Source organism: Hypanus sabinus, chromosome 5 (assembly GCF_030144855.1).
Source record: "Hypanus sabinus isolate sHypSab1 chromosome 5, sHypSab1.hap1, whole genome shotgun sequence".
NCBI lineage: Eukaryota > Metazoa > Chordata > Chondrichthyes > Myliobatiformes > Dasyatidae > Hypanus > Hypanus sabinus.
The window spans coordinates 132,933,890-132,958,295 of record NC_082710.1 but is presented as its reverse complement, the minus strand read 5'-3'; the positions used below and the strand labels follow the sequence as shown (position 1 = coordinate 132,958,295).

Below are 24,406 nucleotides of genomic sequence, written 5' to 3'. Positions count from 1 at the left end.
GGAGTGTCAGACACCCTGAGCCAATAGGCTGGTCCTGGACTTATTTCCACTTGGCATAATTTACCTATTATTATTTATTTATGGTTTTAGATCGCTGTATTTCTACACTATTCTTGGTTGGTGTGACTGTAACGAAACCCAATTTCCCTTGGGATCAATAAAGTATGTCTGCGTGTCTGTCAAGTCAGGGTAAAACTAGTGAATGAGAAGGAGGGCTTGTATTTGTACAGTGCCATTTTTGACCTCCAGTTCCACCCCCCAAACACTCGACTGTTACCTAAAGAGTAAAGCTTGATGCATTTGCAAATGTGCCCAACTTGCATTCCTCAAGACCCCACATTTTCTTTATTATCCCACCCACGTTCATGTTCTTTTTCAAACCTGGATATTTGAAGGCAAGTGTTATCTGGTGTTCATATCTAGAAGTGTCTTATGTGATTAATCAGGTGACTTGCCCATTCATGGCAAGGCCTAGTCTGTGGCTATGGATGAAGCCTCGATGGCAATTTCTGTCTTCCATCTTATTGCCACCTCTGGGCTCTAGGCTCAGTATTCTTGTCTCTGAGCAGCAGCAAATGAAATGTTTGGCCAGCTTTATGTGTTTTGGAATGTGTGTTTGTTGTCTTCTCTTGCTTTTAAATTGTTCATTGGAGAGTAAAGCCACTCCCCACTCATTCAGGCAACAATGTATATTATATATGTATATGAATACTGTAGATTCCGGACTACAGAGCGCACCTGATTAAAAGCCACACGCTCTAATTTTAGAAAGAAAATCAATTTTGTACTTGTATAAGCTGCACCGGATTTTAAGCCGCAGGTGTCCCACGTTGTAATATGAGATATTTACACGAAAGATATTACACGTGAGGATTTTTTAACTTTTAATTAAATCCATATGGTAACATAAACAAATATATATTGCAAATGATTTTTTTCAAACAGTGCCTGTAACACAGCTACTTTTAAATATACATACGTATCGGTAACACACGTTGCGTATACTTTTTTACTGAACGGTGCACGAACAACATTCCAATATCTCCTAACGACTGGTAAAAAAAATATATATACAGCAGCCTACCAGGAAAAGTTATTGATCGCCTTCTTCATCTTCCTCCTGCGCACTAAAAGCATCAAAGTCCTCTTCTTCAGTGTCCGAATTGAATAAAACCTAAGGATCGCGTCACTCACTTCAGTCTCTTTGTTGTCGCTCTCACTTGAGCGCACGCGGTCCTCTTCATCACGCAGCAGTCCAGCCTTTCGAAACCCATTGGTGATGGTGGATGTTGTGACACGGCTCCACGCATTTAGGATCCACTGGCAGACTTGAGTTAAAGATGCTCTTCGCATGCGTCCTGTTTTGGTAAAGGATTTCTCGCTGCTCGTCATCCAAGCCTCCCACTCAACGCGCAGCGCCACTTTAAATGCCCGGTTCACGCTGATGTCCAGTGGCTGCAAATACTTCGTGGTGCCCCCAGGAATCACAGCTGGAATTGAGTTTGTACTCTTGATGGCAGCTTTCACTGAACTTTCATTGTCAGCCACTTAAAAAATCACCATCAGTGGAAGCTTTAGTCCGGATGCTGTGCAGCTCAGAACACAAGTAAAATGCGTTCTCTCATGGCCACTTGTTTTCAGTGTGATGGACGAGTCACCTTTTTTATTAACAGTCCGAGTGAGAGGCAGGTCAAACGTCAAAGGTACTTCATCCATATTTATGATATCATCTGGCCCGATGGAATTCTCCGCTATCTTTGTTTGAGTGAATGTGCGGAAGTTAGCAAGTTTTTCCTCGTGGTGTCAGGAGGGAGCTGCTGACACAGAGTCGTGCGTACCCTGACGGACAGGCCTTGTCGTCTCATAAATCTAAAACACCACGATGGCCCACCTCTAAAATCTTCGATTTTCATTTTGGTGGCGATTGCTTTAGCCTTCAGTCTGATCTGCACGGTGGAAACACCGCGGCCGCCTACTCTCTGTGTGTTAACCCAGTCTTCAAGAAAGTTTTCAAGTTCGGGCCATCTGCTATGATTACCTCCAAAAGCTTTTGTCGTCTTTTTGCATTAACTCAGTTCTTCACGCTGGCGTCTCCACCGTCTCAACATCGATTCATTTATGCCAAGATTATGTGCAGCAGCTCGATTTCCTTCTTCAACCACCAGATTGATCGCCTTTAACTTAAAAGCTGCATCATATGCGTTTCTTCGAGTGTTTTCCATGTTGATGAGGGTGAGTACAAATAACTGATTTACATTGTGAAATGTAAATTGTGAAAGTGCGCTTGATTTATCGTACAATTTCATTGGACCTCTGTGAACTACTCATCAATTTTATTGGTCTACTGTTACGAGGCAAAATGTTTTTGGCGGCATGAAAAAAAAACATGCATTAGCCGCACCATAGTATAGGCCACAGTGTTGATGCAGTGTTCAAAGCGTGGGAAAAAAGTAGCGGCTTATAGTCCGGAATTTACGGTAGTTCTTGCTAAATTGGGAAGGTTTCTTCATAAAATTAACCTAAACACAAGAGATTCTGCATATGCTGGAAACCTTGAGCAACATGCACAAAATCCTTGAGGAACTCAGCAAGTCAAGCAGCGTCTATGTCGTGCTTTGTAATTATTCTGGCTTCTGCCCCCTTCCTTTCCAGTGCTGATGAAGGGTCTCAGCCCAAAACCTCAACTACCGTAAATTCCAGTGTATAAGCGGAGAATTTGGCCCTAAATTTTGGTCCTAAAATTAGGGGGTCAGCTTATGCAGAGGGTGCCAACTTTGGAAACCAAATACATGGAAAACAGCAAACACAAGGAAATCTGCAGATGCTGGAAATTCAAACAACACACACAAAATGCTGGTGGAACACAGCAGGCCAGGCAGCATCTATAAGGAGAAGCACTGGTGACGTTTCGGGCCGAGACCCTTCATCAGGACTAATAGAAAATAGGTTGTATTTATTGGCTGTTTTTTGGTCAAGTTCACTCCACTGTCAATGCATGAATTCTTTGAATGGTTTGTTTAAATTCACATCTAGAGGCTGGAGCATGAACATTGAACCACTGCAATGTCTGCAATGACTGCAATGTCCTTATTTTCAGCTTTCAGAGCTGCTTTTGTCTCACCTGACAAGTGCGCCTTGAACATGTCCCAGACAAGTAGCGACTTTTCCTTCCTGACACCTTCGGGATGTTGACGCTGCACCTCTTTAACCCGCTTCGTCCATCAGCAGGGTTCTTGAACGTAAACAACAACACCCCGCGGGAATTTTCTGAGCAATCTTTGTTTTTTGTCTCAACACAGGATCATGTCTATTCATAAATCGGGTGCACCAGCTTCGCATAGCTTTGAAATTTTCACTGGCCTCACGGTTTTTTTCATCCCATTTCAACGCTTGAACTCGAATCATTTCTCTGGTAACAATGTCTCCAGACGATCACTGGTGATTCGCTTTTTCTTCCAGTTCTGGCCACTGGCATGTTTTCCCGTGGTTTGCACATTTCTTCTTTCCCATTTCCCTCAGCATGTCCTCTGCCTTTCTCCACTCTCTCATTTGTTTCTCGTTTACACTAAACTTCTTAGCAGCTGCAGAATTATTTGTTTATTTAGCAGAATCAACAATCTTCAAATTGAAGCCAGCATCATATCACATTTGTTTTAATCTTTTGTACATGGTGGTCGCAAACTCAATACTGAGTATACGTACTGATCCCGCCACCCCGTGTTGTGTTTTAACAAGATTACGATGGGCGCTAAATGGTTTCATAGGGGTTAGCTTTCAGAGAATTCTTTTCCTTTGGAAACCTAATCCAAAAGTTCCCTCCCTGATTTATTTACTAAGAATTCACCTGTAACGCTCTACAATGTGTCGGCCTGTTTTCTTAGCAGGTACTGGTTCACAAAATTTCCAGGTTCCGGATCCAGCAAAGCTGAGTACCGGCATGTGAGATCTTGTGATCTTTTATGGTTAAATCAAAAACCTCTACAAAAGGGGTCAGCTTATACAAAAGTAACATGAAAAAGTCACTTTTTTAACCTTGAAAGTGGGGGGTCGGCTTATACTCTGGGTCAGCTTGTACACCTGAATTTATAATACTTATTCCCCTCCATAGATGCTGCCTGATGTGCTGAATTATTTAGAGATGCATCACAGTAACAGGCCCTTCCGACTCAATCACAAACAAGAAAACACCTGCAGGGGCTGGAAATCCGAGAACGCACACAAAATGCTGGGGGATCTCAGCAGACCAGGCAGTGTCTATGGGGAAGAAAGTAGAGTTGACGTTTCAGGCCGAGACCCTTCGGCAGGACTCAGTGAGCCCATGCTGCCCAAATGTACCCATGTGACCACTTAACCTACCAGACCTTGTGTCTTTAGAATGTGGGAGAGAACCAGATCACCCGGCGGAAACGCATACAGTCTCTCAGCAGACAGCGGTAGAATTAAACCCAAGTCTTGGAGCTGTAATAGTGTTGCACTAACCGCTATGCAGTTATGCTACCCCTCCAGCATTCTGAGTATGTTGCATAAACGTAGAAAACCTACAGCACAATACAGGCCCTTCAGCCCGCAAAGCTGTGCCAAGCATGTCCTTACCTGAGAAATCACTTAGGGTTACCTATAGCCCTCTGCTTTTCTGAGCTCCATGTACCTGTCCAGGAATCTCTTAAAAGACCCTATCGTTTCCACCTCCACCACCGTCGCCGGCAGCCCATTCCCTGCACTCACCACTCTCTGCATTTTTTAAAAAAAACAACTTACCCCTGACATCTCCTCTGTACCTATTTCCAAGCACCTTAAAACTGTGCCCTCACCGTGCTAGCCATTTCAGCCCTTGGAAAAACAGCCTCTGACTATCCACATGATCAATGCCGCTCATCATCTTATACGCCTCTGTCCGGTCACCTCTCATCCTCTGTCACTCCAAGGAAAAAAGGCCGAGTTCACTCAACCTATTCTCATAAGGCATGCTCCCCAATCGGGGCAACATCCTTGTAAATCTCCTTTGCATCCTTTCTATGGTTTTCACATCCTTCCTATAGTGAGGTGACCAGAACTGAGCACAGTACTCCAAAGTGGGGTCTGACCAGGGTCCATTCAGCTGTAATATTACCTCTCAGCTCCTAAACTCAATCCTATGATTGATGAAGGCCAATGCACTGTATGCTTTCTTAAACATAGAGTCAACCTGTGCAGCAGCTTTGAGTGTCCTATGGACTCGGACCCCAAGATCCCTCTGATCCTCCACACTGCCAAAAGTCTTACCATTAATACTATATTATGCCATCATATTTGACCTCCCAAAATGAACCACCTCACACTTATCTGTTGGTTTTGAAAAGTGACCATGTCTGTTTGTAGAGGAAAGTAGATTGCACTACAAAAGCCTCCTTCCTTGATCAATGCTACAAAGATCATGGAACCCTCCAAGAGGAATATTTCTCAGTGCATCTGAGTAATGGTTCGTGTGCATTTTCAAATTGTTTTTATTCCAAAAGGACTCCCTTTCACTATGGAGTACAGTCATTGCACCAGATTTCTGTATAGCACTGACAACATCCATTCAGCCCAACTTCTTCCCCTCCTATCAAATTCCATCATCTTCAGCACCTTTGTCACTTCCACCTGCCACCTCCCAGCTTCTAACATCATTTTCACTGAGCATTACTACAATCGGAACCTGAAGAGAAGCTTTTTTTTAAAAAACAGGAAGTGGCATATACAGTATATTGGAGCTGCCGGTAGAAGTGGCTGAGAGAGACAAAATAACAACATTTAAAAGGCGGTTTGATAGGTACACAGAAAAAGTTTTAGAGGGATATGGGTCAAACACAGGTAATTGGGCCTAGATTAGATGTGCGTTGTGACGGTTATGGACAAGTTAGGCTGAAGGGCCTGTGTTTCCATGCTGTACAACTCTATGACTATGTTAACTACTGATGCAGAAAAGTAAATCTAAGACAATTTGAAATTTTGCCACCTGGCGACTTTTCACTGAGCAAATCAGATGGCTGCTTCAGGTGAACAGACATGCACAGTTAAAGGTTCAAATCTTGAAATGACTCATTGAGTACAGCTCAGACTGCTACAGCTAATGGCACGTCATTATCTGTATTCGCTGAAATGAAGGTCCTGCATTAATGTAGCCAGAGATGAGCACGTTGTAGTTGTTGAGGTGTTTTGTTTTTGTCCGAGAGCTCAGTTCAGGAAATGGGTACGTATTCAGCATTTCTTTCATGCCAACAATTCTTCACCATTCACCTTTTAAGAGGCTTTTAAAATACAATTAAATATATATTTTTTACAAGTTATTTTGATGCATGTTCTCTGCCCAATTAAGCTTTGCTGAATTTAGCTATCCTGATCGGACATGTTCTCTCGTTTTTATTAGATTGACGTGTCACTTTTAGGTGCGTCTGCTATCTGATGTTATTTATTTTATTTCCATTTTTTCCATTGCTGTGGTCATATTTATCAATTAGATAGTCTTCAGTGTGTCCAGCGACTGAACTGGGATAGAAAATTCCAAAGTTCTGCAATTGAAATACCTGCTACCAAATCTGAGGTGACTTGCTTTCACCCTTTCAGATTATGGAAGAAGATTTTTGGCATTTGCTCTGTTAAACAACTAAGCATTTGTATCAATGAAATTTTCCCTTCTAAGTTGCAGAAAATAAAGTCCCTATATGTTTGAACCTTGTATTGGAGAATTCTCCTAAGAGGAGGAATGAGCTTACTTATGGAATTGCATCCTTGCCAAAAGACCAAAGTGACTCACAACTCATGCTTCATCAAAACATGACATTACCACTGGGTGACGTCCTTTCTCCTAAATCTTGTGGAACCTCCCCAAGTACCTACTGACAGTCACTTTATGTGACTAGTATTGTAGAGTGGATTTCAGTTAATTGAGCTGTCAATCAGTTGGGTCAGCCATTTATTTGGGACACTGTCACTTAATTGGGACTGGATTTTTGCCCAACAGTTTCTCAACTAGAGTCAGTCACGTGCACTTGTATGCTCGTTAGAGTGATCGATGTTTAAATCGCTTCAGTCGCATGCGTTTGTGTTCAAAAAGCAGTGGTCTTTGTCATTGAAAGTCGGTGAGAAATAAGCAATGAGACAATTCAAAACTATTTTGCTCACTGCGATTCGGGCTTGAAGGCACCAGAAACGACTGGAAGTGACAATGAAACGATTTCACTAATTCAACTAGTTAGGACCGGTGAAGGATTGGAAGGTATCAACAGTCACCTTGAATGTTATAATGAAAATGGAGATTTGGAGAATGCAGAAGGCAGTCATTATCTACACTAGGTGTCTGCTCTGATCTTGTTAATTTACATTCAATCAAAAACTACGTACAATTGTTGACTTCTTCGACCAATAACTATTGGGAAAATACAGTTTTATAGTGCTGTGGTGGTATGGATAGTGTTCTAATTTGTTCTGTATTTCATTTAAATACTTAATATGTTACTCAGTTTAATGGTAGTTTTAACTTTTTCACTATTTCCATGAAACTTTTGATATTTGGGGCAGCAGCTTAATTGGGCATTGGTCCTGATGTGCCCCAATTAACTAAAATCCACTTTATTTATTCACAGACTACTCAATGAACTCCGGTACTTTTTAAACACTTATTTTCTTTAAATGTCATAGATCTTATGGTATATATCTTTCCTGTATTATATATAGATAGAATAAATGTTTTGAGAGCAAGGTCACTGCAGCTGGCTGTGTACGACATTACTGTAACATCAAGATGTTTTAAAAGTTTCTAATTTTGTTTTATCAATGTTGTTGTCTTTCAGGCTCCGGGTATAGATGAGAAAGTCGACTTGCATTTTATAAGCTTTGTAAATGTTGATGGACATCTGTATGAACTGGGTAAGTGCATCTTCTTTAGTGGAAAATAAAACTAAGGTTGACCCATCAGTTCAAATACTGTTCTGTTCATCGACTTTATAACTTCCTTTTAACTACTGAAAATAAAGCAACAGGTTTCTCTCATTAAATATTGCCCAAAGCAAAGTCAGCAAGAAGTACATGGTTGCATTTCAATGCATTGAAGGCTGAGTCACTTTTTGGAAAGTGTATTGTTTATTAATTTTAAAATAATATTTTCAAGATTGCAGGGCATTGGTGAGGGGGGGAAATGGGATTTGCAGGACTGGTACTCAGCTTGCAGACTTTTAGCTCATGGAGGAACAGAAGGGATACTGCAGATGTACTTTGTATTTGAAGCAGAGAAGGTTTAAATCGTGAAGGTTTTTACATAAACTGGGGACCACTTTCCCAATGACATGTCAACAACCAGAGGATGCCCTTCAAAACTGATTGGCAAAATGTCCAGAGGTGGAATGGCCTTTTGTTTACAAATTGATGAGCTGAAATGCACTACATGAAGGGTGAGAAGGTGTGGGTGATTGGCCAGTCCTTTCAAAGAGCTAGTGCAGGCATAGGGGTGTCGGAGGGGGGTGGTGTTGAGCGTCTTTTCTCTATTTCTGATTGTTTTACAAGTCCAGAAGCAGATTTCTTCTTTAGTTCATTAGATTAGGAAAAGTTGGAAATTTTCAACCCTGCATCACAAATTGCATTTCGCAACAGCAAGATAATAGAGCAGTATGTTGGGCAACAATTTAGTTCCAAGAATTTGGATCACTGGAATTTCTCACCTACCACCTGGTGACTGCTGGCTTTGAACTGAAAAATCAGGGCTCTCAACTATGAATGACCCAACCTTTTATTAGGTAACTTTTATCACAGGCAAACTTGGTGATCATCTTATCAAATGCTGTGTGGCCAACCCTTTAGGAACACTTCTGAATTGCATTGCTAACTAAGTTGGAAACATAACTAGGCAAGCATTTTCAGACCACGCATACAAAATACTGGAGGAACTCAGCAGGCCAGGAAGCATCTATGGAAACGTGTAACCAGTCGACATTTTGGGACAAGACCCTTCATCAAGGACTGGAATTACTTCCGTGCAGTTTTCAACTGTTTTGTAGACTAATTCCTTGAGTTTACTAATTGTAAAGATTCGCCTCTTAAATAAGAAATGTGTTTCAAGCAGGTAGTGGCCACAATATTTGGGTGTCAACCATTGGAAGTCAAGACGTAGGAATGTCACAAAACACAAACTTAGTTGTTAGTTTACATGTTTGAACAGGTTAAAATTAGTCAAGCACTTGCTTTATTGAAAACAATTGTTAATTGTCGAACTGTTGCACTGATATTTCTGGTTGTGAGTGACATGTCCAATACTATTCACTCACTTTTTATTTTACCTCTTTAAAAATTCATTACAATGCTAACTTTTTTTTTATTAAAAGGCAATCCAGATGCAAAATTATTTTTCTTCCCTCTGTCTTTCCTCTTTCTTGTGTTTCCAATTGCAACCTAACCCCTCCCCCATCCAGTCTTGTCCATTCTGTCATAGAAATGAGGTGCCACATTCTGTATCTATTCTTCAGATTTCCTAATCAATATTGAGTTCCCTCCAATCCATGACCAATTAGCTATGCCAAAGGACTGTAGTTGGTTGTATCACAAGTATAGCTCTAGCATAATTTTTCATGTTTATGATCTTTTGTATTGATTACTGATGTTGGTAACCTAGAATCTTTTTGTTAGAAAATGGTTTGAATTCGTTGCTAGATCAGTGAAAACTTTGTCAAACCCTGTGAATGGGGAGAACAGTGCAAGGGAGTGCAAACTGGACTCATGAGTTGGACTCACTGTTGGTTATCAGGTAGTTAAAGTAGTAGAACTCTTCACCTAGAAGCTCTGTAAGAGTATCTTCACCCTACAATGGTCATTCCTCATCTTCTCAATTATAGATGAGTGAAACGTACTGGCATTCACTACCCATGCCTGAATAAAACACATCCATTTTAAAACAAAGATCTGAATTGTATATTGTATTACATAAGGACACTAAGTTTCCACAAGGTATATTACAAAGCACCTGTCAGTTTTTGCTCATGTTTTACAGCTAGCTCATAGTCTGTTGAGTAAAGGGGACTCGTAATTGGATCAAGTCCATTTAACGCAACTGGTCAGTTGGTGACCTTGACAAAGGGTTTAATGCCGTTGGCCTGTAGATTTTGGAGAGTATATGGTGAATTGACCTATGATTTTGTTCACACCATTACTCATTTGATGTAAATTGTTAAATTACCAAATAAAGTTGCCATTAAGTGCATATTCGTGATCTTTTGCTGTTGTAGCCCATTTATTTCAAGGTTCAATGTGTTGTACATTCGGAGATACCACAGCCCTGCAACTCACTGGATGTTATTTTGTTGTTTGTGCCATTTTCTGTAAACTCTTGAGACTGTTATGCATGAAAGTCCTTGAAGATCACAGTTGGAGATACTCAAACCACCCTGCATGACACCAACAATCAGTCACTTAGATCACGTTTCTTTTCGCATCCTGATGCTTGGTCTGAATTACAAGTGAACCTCTTGACCATGTCTGCGTGCTTTTATGACTATCTGCAGCAAGTGTTGGCTGCTCGAGGAACTCAGGCTCAAAGGTGATGACCTGGAATCTCCGTTTCAAACACTGACGCATCAGGGAAGAGGAGAGTCACCTGGATTCTCTGTTTCAGGAGGCAGGCACACCCATTAGATTAGCTGCCTCAAATTCGGTCTGTGGTCAGGGACAAGAGGGTGTGACTGTGAGTGAGGCAGAGAGTGGGATCCAATAGATGGTGCTGAAGGTGCCTCAGCCATTGAGCTTGCCCAACAGGTCTGAGATTCTTGCTCTCTGCGTGGAAGAGAGGGTGGGCTGTAGGAAGAATGAGCATCCTAACTATGACACTGTGGTTCAGGGAGCCATTCAAGAGGATGGAGAGAAGGGAAATGTAATTGGGGACAGTAGAGTCAGAGGAATGGACAAAGTTCTCTGTTGTAGGGTTAGTGCATCCTGAAGGCTGTGTTTCCTGCCTGGACCCAGGTTAGCGACATCTTATCTCACTTGCAGAGGAATTTCCTGGGGGGGAGTGGGGAGAGATCCAGCTGTTGTGGTCCATATGGGTATCAACAACATAGGTGGAACAAGGAAAGAGGTTCTGCTGAGGGAATTTGAGCAGCTAGGGACTAAATTAAAAAGCACACGGTTCAGGTGGTAATCTCTGGATTACAACCTGAACCATGTGCAAAATGGATCAAGAAGATTAGAGTTAAATGCCTGGCTCAAGGATTGGTGGGGGGAAGTGGGTTTGAATTCATGGAAAACACACCATTATTGGGGGAGGAGAGAGTGCACCAATGGGACGGGCTCCACCTAAACCATGCTGGGGCTTGGATCGAGGCAATTTGCATAATTAGGGCTTTAAACTAAATAGCAGGGGGTAGGTTGGAGAACAAATTGGAGAAGTATGGATAAAGGAAAAGAGAGAAGTATGGAAAAAGATAAAGTAAAAGCAAAGGTTTAAAAGAGAAAAGTAAGTGTGGAGTGTAGAAGAGTCATATGCAAAAGAGACAAAGATAACTAGATTTTAAAAACACAATGAGTGAAAGGGCCCTTTATCTGAATGCCCGTAGTATTCGAAACAAGGTCAGTGAACGTATGGCACAAATCGGTATAAAGGGGTATGATTTATGGGCTGGATGGTGAGGATCGGGAATTAACTAGCCAAAGAAATCAAGTAATATGGAAGGATAGGCAGGAAGGTAAGGGAGGTGGGGTAGAGCACTTAATTGAGGATGAGATCAGGGCAATAGTGAGAGACGATGTAAGATCTAAGGAGCAGAATGTTGAATCCATCTGGGTAGAGATTAGGAATAGTAAAGGGAAAAAATCACTGGCGGGACTTGCCTCTAGGCCACCAACATTAGTGGCATAGGCAATAAGCAGAGAAATATTTGAGGCATGTAACAATGGAACAGCAGTTATCGCAGGGGACTTTAACTTGTGCATAAATTGGGTGAATCAAGGTGGTCGAGGCAGTCTTGAGGAAGTCTCATAGAATGCATTCATGAAAGCTTTCTTGAACAGCACGTTACTGAACCTGCAATGGAATATGCTATCTTGCATCCAGTCCTGTGCAATGTGACAGGTAGAATTAGCAATCTTGAAGTTCAGGATACTCCTGGGAAGAGTGATCACAGTATGAATGAGTTTCTCATACAAATGGAGGGGTACAATAGTTCGATTTTTAAAACAGTGTATTATGCCTAAACAAGAGAGACTACAATGGGATGAGGGAGGAGTTGGATAGGGTAGACGGGGAACGCAGGCTATATGGTGGGACAGTTGAGGAACAGTGGAAGACTTTCAAAGCCATTTTACACAATGCTCAACAAAAGTAGCAAGGGTGAGGAGATCTGGCCATGGATAACTAAGAAAATAAAGGAATGCGTCAAACTAAAAGCTCGTGCATATGAAGTCACCAAGAGTGGTGGGGAAAGATTAGGAAAACTTTAAAAAGCATCAAAGAACCACTAATTGAGCAATAAAGAAAGTGAAAACAGACTATAAGAATAAACTAGCACAAAATATAAAAATGGATAGTAAAAAGTAAAACCTATGGTTGCTAAAGTGAACATGGGTCCCCTGGAGGACGAGAAGGAGGAATTACCATTGGGTAATGAGGAAGTGACCAAGGCTTTGAATGACTATTTTGTACTGGTCTTCACAGTGGTGGACATGTCTAACATGCCAAAGAGAAATGATACGGTTGCAGTGAGAGGTGAGGACCTTGATGCAATAGCTAAACTAAAGAGGTGGTGTTAAGCAAACTTGTGGGCTTAAAATTAGGTGTGTCCCGTGGTCCTGATTGAATGTACCTCAGAGTACTGAAAGAAATGGCAGAGTTTATAGTAGAGGCTTTGGTGATAATTTATGAAAATACTCTGGTCTCTAGGCAGGTCCCAGCAGATTTGAAGAAGGTGGATGTCATGCTGCATTCAAAAAGCATGTAGGCAAAAGGCAGGTAACTAGGGGCCAGTTAACATCTGGAGTTGGGAAAGGGCTTGAACCTATCTTTAAAGAAGAAGTAGCGAGACATCTGGGAAGAAATGGATCCAACCAGCAGATGTAGCATGGATTCAGCAAAGGCAGGTCCTGTTTGACAAATTTACTGGAGCTCTTTGAGGATATAACAAGGACAGTGGATAGAGGGGAACAGATGGACGTTATTTACTTGGATTTCCAGAAGGCGTTTGATAGGGTGCCACGTAAAAGATCTGTCTATAAGATAAGGATGCATAGAGTTGGAGGTGATGTATTGGCATGGATAGACCATTGGTTTGCCAATAGAAAGCAGAGAGTTGGGATACATGGGTGTTTCTTTGGTTGGCATTCAGTGGTGAGCGGTGTGCTACAGAGGTCGGTGCTGGGCCTGCAACTATTCACGATATATGTTAATGATCTGGAAGAGAGGATCGAGTGTAGTGTCGCTAAGTTTGCTGATGACACTAAATTGAGTGGAAATGCAAATTGTGCAGAGGATACAGAGAGATATAGATAAGTTAAGTGAACAGGCAAGGGTCTGGCAGATGGAGTATAATGTTGGTAAGTGCAACGTCATCCACTTTGGAAGGAAAAATGAAAGAGCAGATGATGATTTAAATGGTAAAAGCAAATGCAGCATGCTACTGTGCAGAGGAACTTGGGAGTGCTTGTGCATGAATTACAAAATGTTGGTTTGCAGGTGCAGCAGGCTATCAAGCAGGCAAATGGAATGTTGCCCTTCATTGCTAGAGGAATTGAATTTAAGAGCAGGGAGGTTATGCTCCAACTTTGAGTACTGGTGAGGCAGTATTTGGAGTACTGCGTTCTGGTCTCCTTACTTGGAAACAGTGCAGAGGAGGTTCACCAGATTGACTTAGAGATGAGGGGGTTGACTCTGAGGAGAGTGTATTCGCTGGAATTCAGAAGAATGAGAGGAGATCTTATAGAGACATATAAATTAATGAAAGGGATAGATAAGATAGAGGCAGGAAAGTGAGACTAGAACTAGGTGACATGGCCTCAAAGATGTGAGGGAGTAAACTTAGGATGGAGTTGAGGAACTGCTCTTCCCAAAGAGTGGTAAATCTGTGGAGTTTTCTGCCCAGTGAAGCAGTGGAGGCTTACCTCAGTGAATACATTTAAGACAAGGTTGGGTAGATTTTTGCATAGTAGGGGAATTAAGGGTTATTGGAAAAAGGCAGGTATGTGGAGATGAGACAGACAAACAGACATACTTGATTGATCCCGAGGGAAATTGGTTTTCGTTACAGCCGCACGAAGAATAGTGAAGAAATATAGCAATATAAAACCATAAATAATTAAATAATAATAAGGTAATTATGCCAAGTGGAAATAAGTCCAGGACCAGCCTATTGGCTCAGGGTGTCTGACACTCCGAGGGAGGAGTTGTAAAGTTTGATGGCCATAAGTAGGAATGACTTCCTATGACGTTCAGTGTTACATATCGGTGGAATGAGTCTCTGGCTGAATGTACTCCTGTGCCTGACCAGTACATTATGGAGTGGATGGGAGTCATTGTCCAAGATGGCATGCAACGTGGACAGCATCCTCTTTTCAGACACCACCGTCAGAGAGTCCAGTTCCACCCCCACAACATCACTGGCCTTACAAATGAGTTTGTTGATTCTGTTGGTGTCTGCTACCCTCAGCCTGCTGCCCCAGCACACAACAGCAAACATGATAGCACTGGCCACCACAGACTTGTAGAACATCCTCAGCATCGTCCGGCAGATGTTAAAGGACCTCAGACTCCTCAGGAAGTAGAGACGGCTCTGACCCTTCTTGCAGACCCTTCAGTGTTTTTTGACCAGTCCAGTTTATTGTCGATTCATATCCCCAGGTATTTGTAATCCTCCACCATGCCCACACTGACCCCATGGACAGGTCAGCCATGATGTTATTGAATGGTGGAGCAGGCTCGACGAGCTAGGTGGCCTACTGCTGCTCCTACTTCTTGGGTTCTTGTCATATGATTGCCTGGTTATACACGTGCATTAATGAGCAGCTGTACCTAATTAGGCGGCCACTGAGTGTAGTGTTACAGTTCAAGAAAGTGCACCATAGGTAGATGTAAGGTGTGAGATCACAACGAGGTAGATCGTGAGGTCGAGTCCATCTTATCACATTAAGGAAGTGTTCAATAGCTTCATGACAATGGGACAAGCTTTCTTGAGTTTGTTAATACATGCTTTCAAGCTACTGTCTCCTCTGCCCAGTGCAAGGAGCGAGAGGAAAGAATGTCTGGGTGGGGGCAGTAGAACTTTTTGATTACGCTGGCTGCTTTACCAAGGCAGCGAGAAGTATCAATGGCATCAGTGGAGGGGAGGCTGGTTCCTGTGATGTGGGTACAGCTCTGCCCAACTCCATACAGCTTCTCGTGGTCGCAGTCGGAGCAGCTGTCACACCAGACCCATCATGAATCCAGATAGGATGCTGTCTGTGGTGGATGCATATAAAGTGGTGAAGGTCAAAGTGGGCATGCCAAATTTCTTGAGACTCCTGAGGAAGTAGAGGCACTGGTGAAATTTCTTAGCTCGGTTAGACCAGAATAGACTATTGATGATGCTCAATCCTGGGGACTTGAAACTCTCAATCCTCTCGATCTTGGCACCATTAATGTCAGCAGGAGCACGTGTACCATTCCCCCTTCCTGAGGTCAATGATTAGCTCTTCTGTTTTGCTGATATTGAAGGAAAGGTTGTCATGACAACAGGCACCAGGCTCACAATCTCCTTCTGTACTCCAACTCATCAATTCATCACGACGGTGGTGTCGCTGTTAATTTATAAGTGGAGTTCAAGCAGAATCTAGCCATATAGTCTGTACAGGGGCTGAGGACAGTGTGTTGGGAATAATCATGGCGGAGGTATCATTGCCTGTCCTTGTTGCTTGCAATCTATTTTTCAAGGAGTCAAGGATCCATTTAGAAAGGGAGGTATTGAGCCTCAGGTTTAAAAATTTGGAGATGAATTTGCTTGGAATTGTATTAAAGGCATGGCTGTAGTCAATAAACAATAGACTTCCAAGGGTATTCTTGTTGTTCAGATGCTCCAGCGATGAGTGAAGGGCCAGAGAAATGGTGTCCCCCATAGACCTATCTTGGTGGTTTTCAGCTGCTGACACTAAGAACACAGCTCTTGGAGGTCTGCCACAACTGATTGTGTTCCAAATTTTCCAAATGTTTATTGACACCATTTTCAAATCTTACCGAAAAACAACAGCATTGATGAAGAAATCAATGTATTGTTATTTGGATTTAAGGAATTCTGACACTAAAGTGGATACAAGATAATTGGTGTTTTCATGTCTAAAGTGAAGTGAAGTTATTTATTAAGGTGCAGTGGGAATATTATCAAGAAATACAACTTGGCTTGCATTCTATTTGGTTCCACTGCTTTGATTAAGACACTTGGTGCATTAGTACAATGATTTATGTTATAAAATGCGCCAATGTATTTTGGAACGACATTGTTGTTTTTGTTAATCAATCCCCATCATTTCAGTGAACCACACTTCCCAGGGGTATTCTGTGGTTGTTCTGTTGAAAGACCTTGCTAATGCTACCCTTGATTGAATCAAAGCTTGCAATTATTTTCTGACCTTCTGCTGGGCAGCCTTCAATTAGTTGAGTGACTTATGCGTCTCTTGCCAGCCCGTAGCACAAAGCTGCATCATTGGAGGAGGCAATATGATAACTGACAGTCTCCTTCTTTGAAGTTTACTCATGATCGTCTAAATTTATCCAGAAGGTCCTCAACCCACACCAACTATACGGTCTGCACCTGGGCTGGACTGGAACCAATGTCTTAGGGGGAGCGTTTGCTACTGCTGTTCAGGAGGCTTTAAACTAATGTGGCAGGGGGGTGGGAACATGTGCAGAGAGACAGAGGGGTGTAAAATGAGGGCAGAAGCAAAAAGTAGTAAGGTGAAAAGTAAAAGTGGCAGGCAGGCAAATCCGGAGCAAAAAGCAAAAAGGGCCATTTTTCAACATAATTGTATAAGGTCTAAAAAACAAGCCTGAAGGCTTTGTTTGTCAATGCGAGGAGCATTCGTAACAAGGTGGATGAATTGAATGTGCAGATAGTTATTAATGAATATGATATAGTTGGGGTCACAGAGACATGGCTCCAGGGTGACCAAGGATGGGAGCTCAACATCCAGGGATATTCAATATTCAGGAGGGATAGACAGGAAAGAAAAGGAGGTGGGATAGCATTGCTGGTTAGAGAGGAGATTAACGCAATAGAAAGGAAGGACATTAGCCTGGAGGATGTGGAATCGATATGGGCATAACACTAAGGGGCAGAAAATGCTGGTGGGAGTTGTGTACAGGTCACCTAACAGTAGTAGTGAGGTTGGGGGTGGCATTAAACAGGATAATAGGTAACTTCAATCTACATATAGATTGGGTGAACCAAACTAATGAGGGTGCTGAGGAAGAGGATTTCTTGGAATATATGCGGGATGGTTTTCTGAACCAACATGTTGAGGAACCAACTAGAGAGCAGGCCACTTTAGATTGGGTATTGAGCAATGAGGAAGGGTTAGTTTATAATCTTGTCGTGCGAGGCCCCTTGGGTAAGAGTGACCATAATATGGTGGAATTCTTCATTAAGATGGAGAGTGACATAGTTAATTCAGAAACAAAGGTTCTGAACTTAAAGACGGGTAACTTTGAAGGTATGAGACGTAAATTAGCTAAGATAGACTGGCAAATGATATTTAAAGGGTTGACGGTGGATATGCAATGGCAAGCATTTAAAGATCGCATGGATGAACTACAACAATTGTTCATCCCAGTTTGGCAAAAGAATAAACCAGGGAAGGTAGTGCACCCTTGACTGACAAGGGAAATTAGGGATAGTGTCAAGTCCAAAGAAGAAACATAAAAATTAGCAAAAAAAAGCAGCACACCTGAGGACTGGGAGAAATTCGGAAACCAGCAGAGGAGGACAAAGGGCTTAATTAGGAAAGGGAAAAAAAGATTATGAGAGAAAGCTGACAGGGAACATAAAAACTGACTGTAAAAGCTTTTATAGATACATGAGAAGAAAAAGATTGGTCAAAACAAATGTAGGTCCTTTACAGTCAGAAACAGGGGAATTGATCATAGGGAACAAAGACATGGCAGACCAATTGAATAACTACTTCGGTTCTGTCTTCACTAAGGAGGACATAAATAATCTTCCGGAAATAGTAAGGGACCGAGGGTCTAGTGAGATGGAGGAACTGAGAGAAATACATGTTAGTAGGGAAGTGGTGTTAGGTAAATTGAAGGGATTAAAGGCAGATAAATCCCCAGGGCCAGATGGTCTGCATCCCAGAGTGCTTAAGGAAGTAGCCCAAGAAATAGTGGATGCATTAGTGATAATTTTTCAAAACTCCTTAGATTCTGGATTAGTTCCTGAGGAGTGGAGGGTGGTTAATGTAACCCCACTTTTTAAAAAAGGCGGGAGAGAGAAACCGGGGAATTATAGACCGGTTAGTCTGACATCAGTGGTAGGGGGACGGTTATCAAAGATGTGATAACAGCACATTTGGAAAGAGGTGAAATCATCGGACAAAGTCAGCATGGATTTGTGAAAGGAAAATCATGTCTGACGAATCTTATAGAATTTTTTGAAGATGTAACTAGTAGAGTGGATAGGGGAGAGCCAGTGGATGTGGTATATTTAGATTTTCAAAAGGCTTTTGACAAGGTCCCAAACAGGAGATTAGTGTGCAAACTTAAAGCACACGGTATTGGGGGTATGGTATTGATGTGGATAGAGAATTGGTTGGCAGACAGGAAGCAAAGAGTGGAAGTAAACTGGACCTTTTCAGAATGGCAGGCAGTGACTAGTAGTGGGGTACCGCAAGGCTCTGTGCTGGGACCCCAGTTATTTACAATATATATTGATGATTTAGACAAGGGAATTAAATGCAGCATCTCCAAGTTTGTGGATGACATGAAGCTGGGCGACGCTGTTAGCTGTGAGGAGGATGCAGGGTGACTTGGATAGGTTAGTTGAGTGGGCAAATTCATGGCAGATGCAATTTAATGTGGATAAATGTGAGGTTGTCCACTTTGGTTGCAAGAACAGGAAAACAGATTATTATCTGAATGGTGGTCGATTAGGAAAAGGGGAGATGCAACAAGACCTGGGTATCATTGTACACCAGTCATTGAAGGTGGGCATGCAGGTACAGCAGGCGGTGAAAAAGGCAAATGGTATGTTGCCATTCATAGCAAAAGGATTTAAGTACAGGAGCAGGGAGGTTCTACTGCAGTTGTACAAGGCCTTGGTGAGACCACACCTAGAATATAGTGTGCAGTTTTGGTCCCCTAATCTGAGGAAAGACATTCTTGCCATAGAGCGAGTGCAGAGAAGGTTCACCAGATTCATTCCTGGGATGGCATGACTTTCATATGAAGGAAGACTGGATCGACTAGGCTTATACTCACTGGAATTTAGAAGATTGAGGGGGGATCTTATTGAAACGTATAAAATTCTAAAGGGATTGGACAGGCTAGATGCAGGAAGATTGTTTCCGATGTTGGGGAAGTCCAGAACGAGGGGTCACAGCTTAAGGATAAAGGGGAAGCCTTTTAGGACCGAGACGAAGAAAAACTTCTTCACACAGAGAGTGGTGAATCTGTGGAATTCTCTGCCACAGGAAACAGTTGAGGCCGGTTCATTGGCTATATTTAAGAGGAAGTTAGATATGGCCCTTGTGGCTAAAGGGATCAGGGGGTATGGAGGGAAAGCAGGTACAGGGTTCTGAGTTGGATGATCAGCCATGATCATACTGAATGGCGGTGCAGGCTCGAAGGGCCGAAGGGCCTACTCCTGCACCTATTTTCTATGTTTCTATGAAGTTTTCTCCTCTACCCAATGTACAATAACTTTCAGTTATCTTCATGTTGGTCATTTGAACCAGTTGCCTATCTTCACATACCTGGGTTGGTCTGCATTTGACTCCTGTTGAATTTGAAGTACCTATGACCTTAAGAAGTGACTGGTGCAGAGTAGATTTCTCACTGGAGTAATCCTGCTGTAGCGTGTAATCTTTATTCTGTCTTTGTAGCTGCGACGTTTGATGTGTGTTGCTCAAGCTGAAAGCAAATTCATGTGAATAGTTCTACTTCATTGCATACCTAGGTTTTCTAGAATAATACACAGCATGGGGTACACTCCAAGCCAGTGGCTCGACGAAGCGCTGAGGTATGCTGCTGATGGCGAGGGTGCAGGGATAAAGCCTGTATTCTTTCTTCCTGTATTACTGTTTCATAAGACAATGCAAAGTTTATGGTAGATAATAATTAACACCATCAAATTGCAGATGTAACTATGTAAGTTGAGATGGACCATTCCCAGGGCGAGCATTTAAAACAAAGTGCAGTTGGGTTCCCTTTATAAGAAGTATTATGGCTCCATTAATCCGCCACCTTTTCTGAACTATTGGATGTTATTCGTTACATAGGTATTCTTGTACACTTTTAATTCACTTTTTTGATGTTGCGCAGTAATTTTTTTTCCAGTTAACCCCGGAAGTTTAAAGTGAATGTAGGAAACGAAACCGTGGTAATTTCAAAGGGAGCGGCCCAAACCTGGGTAAATTTAAATGGATGATGGTGAACAGTAAGTTTTAAAGTGAATCATGGGGGCTCTAGTGAATAAACAAAGAGTTCAAGAAAACTCAGCTGGTGAGCCAGATGGCGAATCTTTGGAAGTTTTGAATTGTTGGATTGCAGGTGCTTAGAGCTTTACTAATGTTGTTATTATTATTATTATTTACTCCCGTTGGGTCTCAATAAGTGGACTGGTGAGTTTCCTTGGACAATGCAAAAACTCATAACACCAAAGAGCTGAATGGCCACAGCAGCGCTGGTGACGATGGTGGCACTACCTTCTACCTTCTTGTCGTCTGCGCAGTGCCCTGCTGCTAAATGGCCAACCCGGTCAGGGGCCTGCTCTGCCGTGTGCGTGGTCGCTACTGACCCCCTACAACCGTGTGAGTTGCAACCGCCCTGCCGTCCTTTACTGATGCAAATCCTGCTCTGCGGGCTGTCGCCATCTCAGCAGCCTTCAGGGGCACACCTGATTTCACCATATTTCTGCTGGACTGCTGGATGTGGGTATCGGGGGGGGGCAGCCACCAGGAATGGCAGTTCCGAAATCCCTGCATGCATTTTTGCAAGTTGAAAATGCACTGAAGAAGCTTGTACGTACCATTTTGCATCAGCGGAGGTAGTTGACTGTTCCTCGCTGCAATACCAGGAAAGATGGACTTTCTCCTCTCCCTGTGCTTCATCTGCAAATCAATTCATGGATAAGAGTTCACTGTAGATACAACAGCTGTGGTTCATTGGGTAGCACTCTTCTCTCCCAGCCAAAATGTTTATGGGCCCAAACACAACAGCAGTGGCTTGAGCTCCAGAACCTGGGCTGGAAGTCATGTGCTGTACCAGAGAAGAGCAACACTTTCAGGGGTGGTATCTCTTAAGTGGCCCATTGACCTGAGGTCCTGCCTGTCCCAAGGTGGACTCTGGGACCGCTGTCAAGAAGTAAGCCATTGTTTTTGATCTCAGAGACAAAATTCTCACTCCGTGTTACTGAAACGGTTTACAAGATTTGTTTTTAGCTTGCGCGATTTTTTTTTTAGTTTGCACTATTTGTTTTCGCACATGGGGTTGACGTTCTTGCTGCCGTTTGCGTGATTTGTTTCCTTTGCAAATGTGAGGATGATGCTTTTCTTCGAATGACTTGCAAGGTTTTCTTTGTTTCGTGACTCTCTGGAGAAGACGAATCTCAGAGTTGTATGCTGTGCACATACTTTGATAATAAATGTACCTTGGACTTTATTGAGTTGTCACATTGCTGTTTGTGAGATCTTGTTTTCAGCAAACTGGCAGCTAAGCTCTCTACATTAGCAAGCTATTATGTTGACTGGAGACATAGGAGTTTGCCAATGCCAGAGTCTGGAGCAAAAGGCAAACTGCGGGAGGAACTCAGCGGGTCAGGCAGCATCTGGGCACAGAAGGATGGTTAATGCTCCAGATTGAGACCCTCAATCAAGTCCCATATTGTCCCTTTGCCTCTGCAGATGCTAGATTACCCACTGAGTTCCTTCAGCAGATTATTCTTTATTGTCCAACAGCTTCTAAGAAAGTCATGAAAGTTATAATAATAATTATAAGTCTTTTGGTGCTATTAATTGTTTGCTTAATATCTCTTTTCCTATCCAGATGGACGCAAACCATTCCCTATAAATCATGGAGATACGACAGTTGATAGCTTGCTTGAGGTAAGAGTGGATCTCGGGTCAATGTAGATGAAAAGACGGGGCTCCAAAAACCTTGGATAATGCAGCAAGCCATATTCGATTTAAAAAGAAACCTATTCAATAAATGAGCATCTCAACTACAGATGCTCTCTTGACAGACAAACCCCAATAAAATTAATATTAGCACCTAGAAAAGAACTTGTTGGCCTTGAAGGCTGCTACCAATATAGGGCTGAATTCAGAACTGTGAGTCCCTACTATAGCTCTAGCTGGGAGAAAGGATTTTTTTTATTATTAATATGGACAATTAAGGCTCCTCTTTCAGATCCAGTGCAGTTTTCATGTTCTTATTGTGGACGTCTCTTGTCACTCACAACTTGAAGACAGCAGTCACCTACAAGCACACAGCACAACTGCACAAATCTAGCTGTCATTGTTGGAAAGGACAGGCAACCAATCGTCATGGACAATTAACTTTAACATTTTGGTTGTATTATTCAGTGGTTGCTGTTGATAGTTGTATGTGTTTTATTATTAGAATGTTGTATTAATTTCATTTTAATAATTACATTTTTCTTTTAACTTCTAAGCCCATTAAAGACCTTTGGATAGGTACATGTTTTGGAAAGGTTAGAATATATAATATTATTGTTCTAAATTATATTTTTGGAAGAGTTCTGTCCAGTTGCCCTAAATTACACTGGTGGGTGGTGGAAATGTACTACTCTTACCCAAAGCACCTGGTGCATTGTCAACTTGGCTGAGCTGATAGTCTGCTTGACTCTCAGTAAGGGATTGGTAAACACTGAACCAACCATCATCACTAATTTGCACTAATTGAGTTGTGTTCTCCCCACATTCCCATTAATTCTCCTCGTATTCCACCAGTCGCCTACGCCAGGGGCAAATTGCAGTGCCACCCCGCGTCGTTTGGTTGAGAGAGGAAACCGGAATCCCCTGAGGAAACCCACCCTACCTATCACAGAAAAAATCTGTGGTTGACACACAGGCAGCACCCGAGGTCAGAATTGAACCTGGGTACCCAGAACTGTGAGTCAGCAGCTCTACCATTTGTCTGAGCTATCTTGGAGAATGTCAGGAATGCGATTTTGTGAGTCCCACTTTAAAGTAAGTCCACACTACACTGGATAAATCTGTAACCCAAGCTTTTTCTCTTCGTTTTTACCCTCCACCTACACTAAAACGGCGTTTTTGTCCCCAGAAACCGGAGCTTTTCTGAAGTGCTCTCCAGGGTGTGTAATTTTGAAAACACCGCTTGGGCAGATCAGTGTGGACGGGGTAACTGGAGAAATCTGTAAACACTGTCAGACGGCAGCACGCCATTTCATTGTTTTCTTGAACACAACCTAACAATTTCAGAAAGACGGCAATGAGGCTGAAGCCAGAAGAGTTAGAAATGTACTCACCAAATACTTTGACCCATAACTTACTGAATAAATAAGTATACTCACTTTGCCCTGTTTTCTGTCCTTGCTCATATGAAGGTGGTTTACCTATTTATGCAAGTACTTCTCTGACAATAGATGTGTAACAGCCTAATGTAACATTGTGTGGAAGTACAAGATAACACTGATGCAGACATGTTTTACACATTTAACAAGATGCTTTATTAATGCAACAGAGTTAGTCAGTTTTTCAATGTTTGTCATCAGCCAGGTCATACTGCCCGTGAACTCCCTGTCGGATGCCTCCAGACGTATTTGATTTTTTAACTTTCAAGTCCTCCAGCACGAGAGCCAACAGCTGCTGTTGTTCTAACTTTTTCTAGTCTGTAACTGAACAGACACGCACCGTCTTTCACAGCGAGATTCAACACCAAACATGTCGCTTGCTTTCGGTAGATGTGTCCTGTGCATACACAGTAGGAGGAGATTCGCCAAATATATCTGTTTAAATGTGGACAGAGATTTTTTAAAAACGCCTAGTGTGGACGTAGCCTAAGATCCTGATGGCTTTTTAACAAAAATGATTGCATAATTTAAATTGTAAAAAAAATCTTTGTTTCCTGACTAATGCTCCTAAGACAATGCTACCTATTACATGTCAATAGTTTGTTTGATCTTCCCTAACCAGCCTAATTGTCTTGGAGGAGACATACCTACAGACTTGTCTGGCTCCAGTACCTGTTCTT

At 42.3% G+C, this 24,406-nt stretch overlaps 1 protein-coding gene and 1 long non-coding RNA gene across 4 annotated transcripts in view; one reads left to right on the top strand and one right to left on the bottom strand.

Annotated features, from left to right (window-relative positions):
• The window catches only part of uchl3 (ubiquitin carboxyl-terminal esterase L3 (ubiquitin thiolesterase)), a 67,296-nt gene that overhangs the window by 36,389 nt on the left and 6,501 nt on the right, over positions 1-24,406 (top strand). Inside the window, exons 6-7 of the mRNA XM_059970414.1 lie at positions 7,812-7,887; positions 22,217-22,275. Coding sequence (XP_059826397.1) covers positions 7,812-7,887; positions 22,217-22,275 — 135 coding nt within the window. The remainder of the gene's footprint in view (positions 1-7,811; positions 7,888-22,216; positions 22,276-24,406) is intronic.
• Positions 22,289-24,406, bottom strand: part of LOC132394362 (uncharacterized) — a 37,810-nt gene continuing 35,692 nt past the window's right edge. For all 3 annotated transcript variants that reach the window (XR_009512285.1, XR_009512288.1, XR_009512287.1), the window contains exon 3: positions 22,289-24,161. This is a non-coding gene — a long non-coding RNA (uncharacterized LOC132394362). The remainder of the gene's footprint in view (positions 24,162-24,406) is intronic.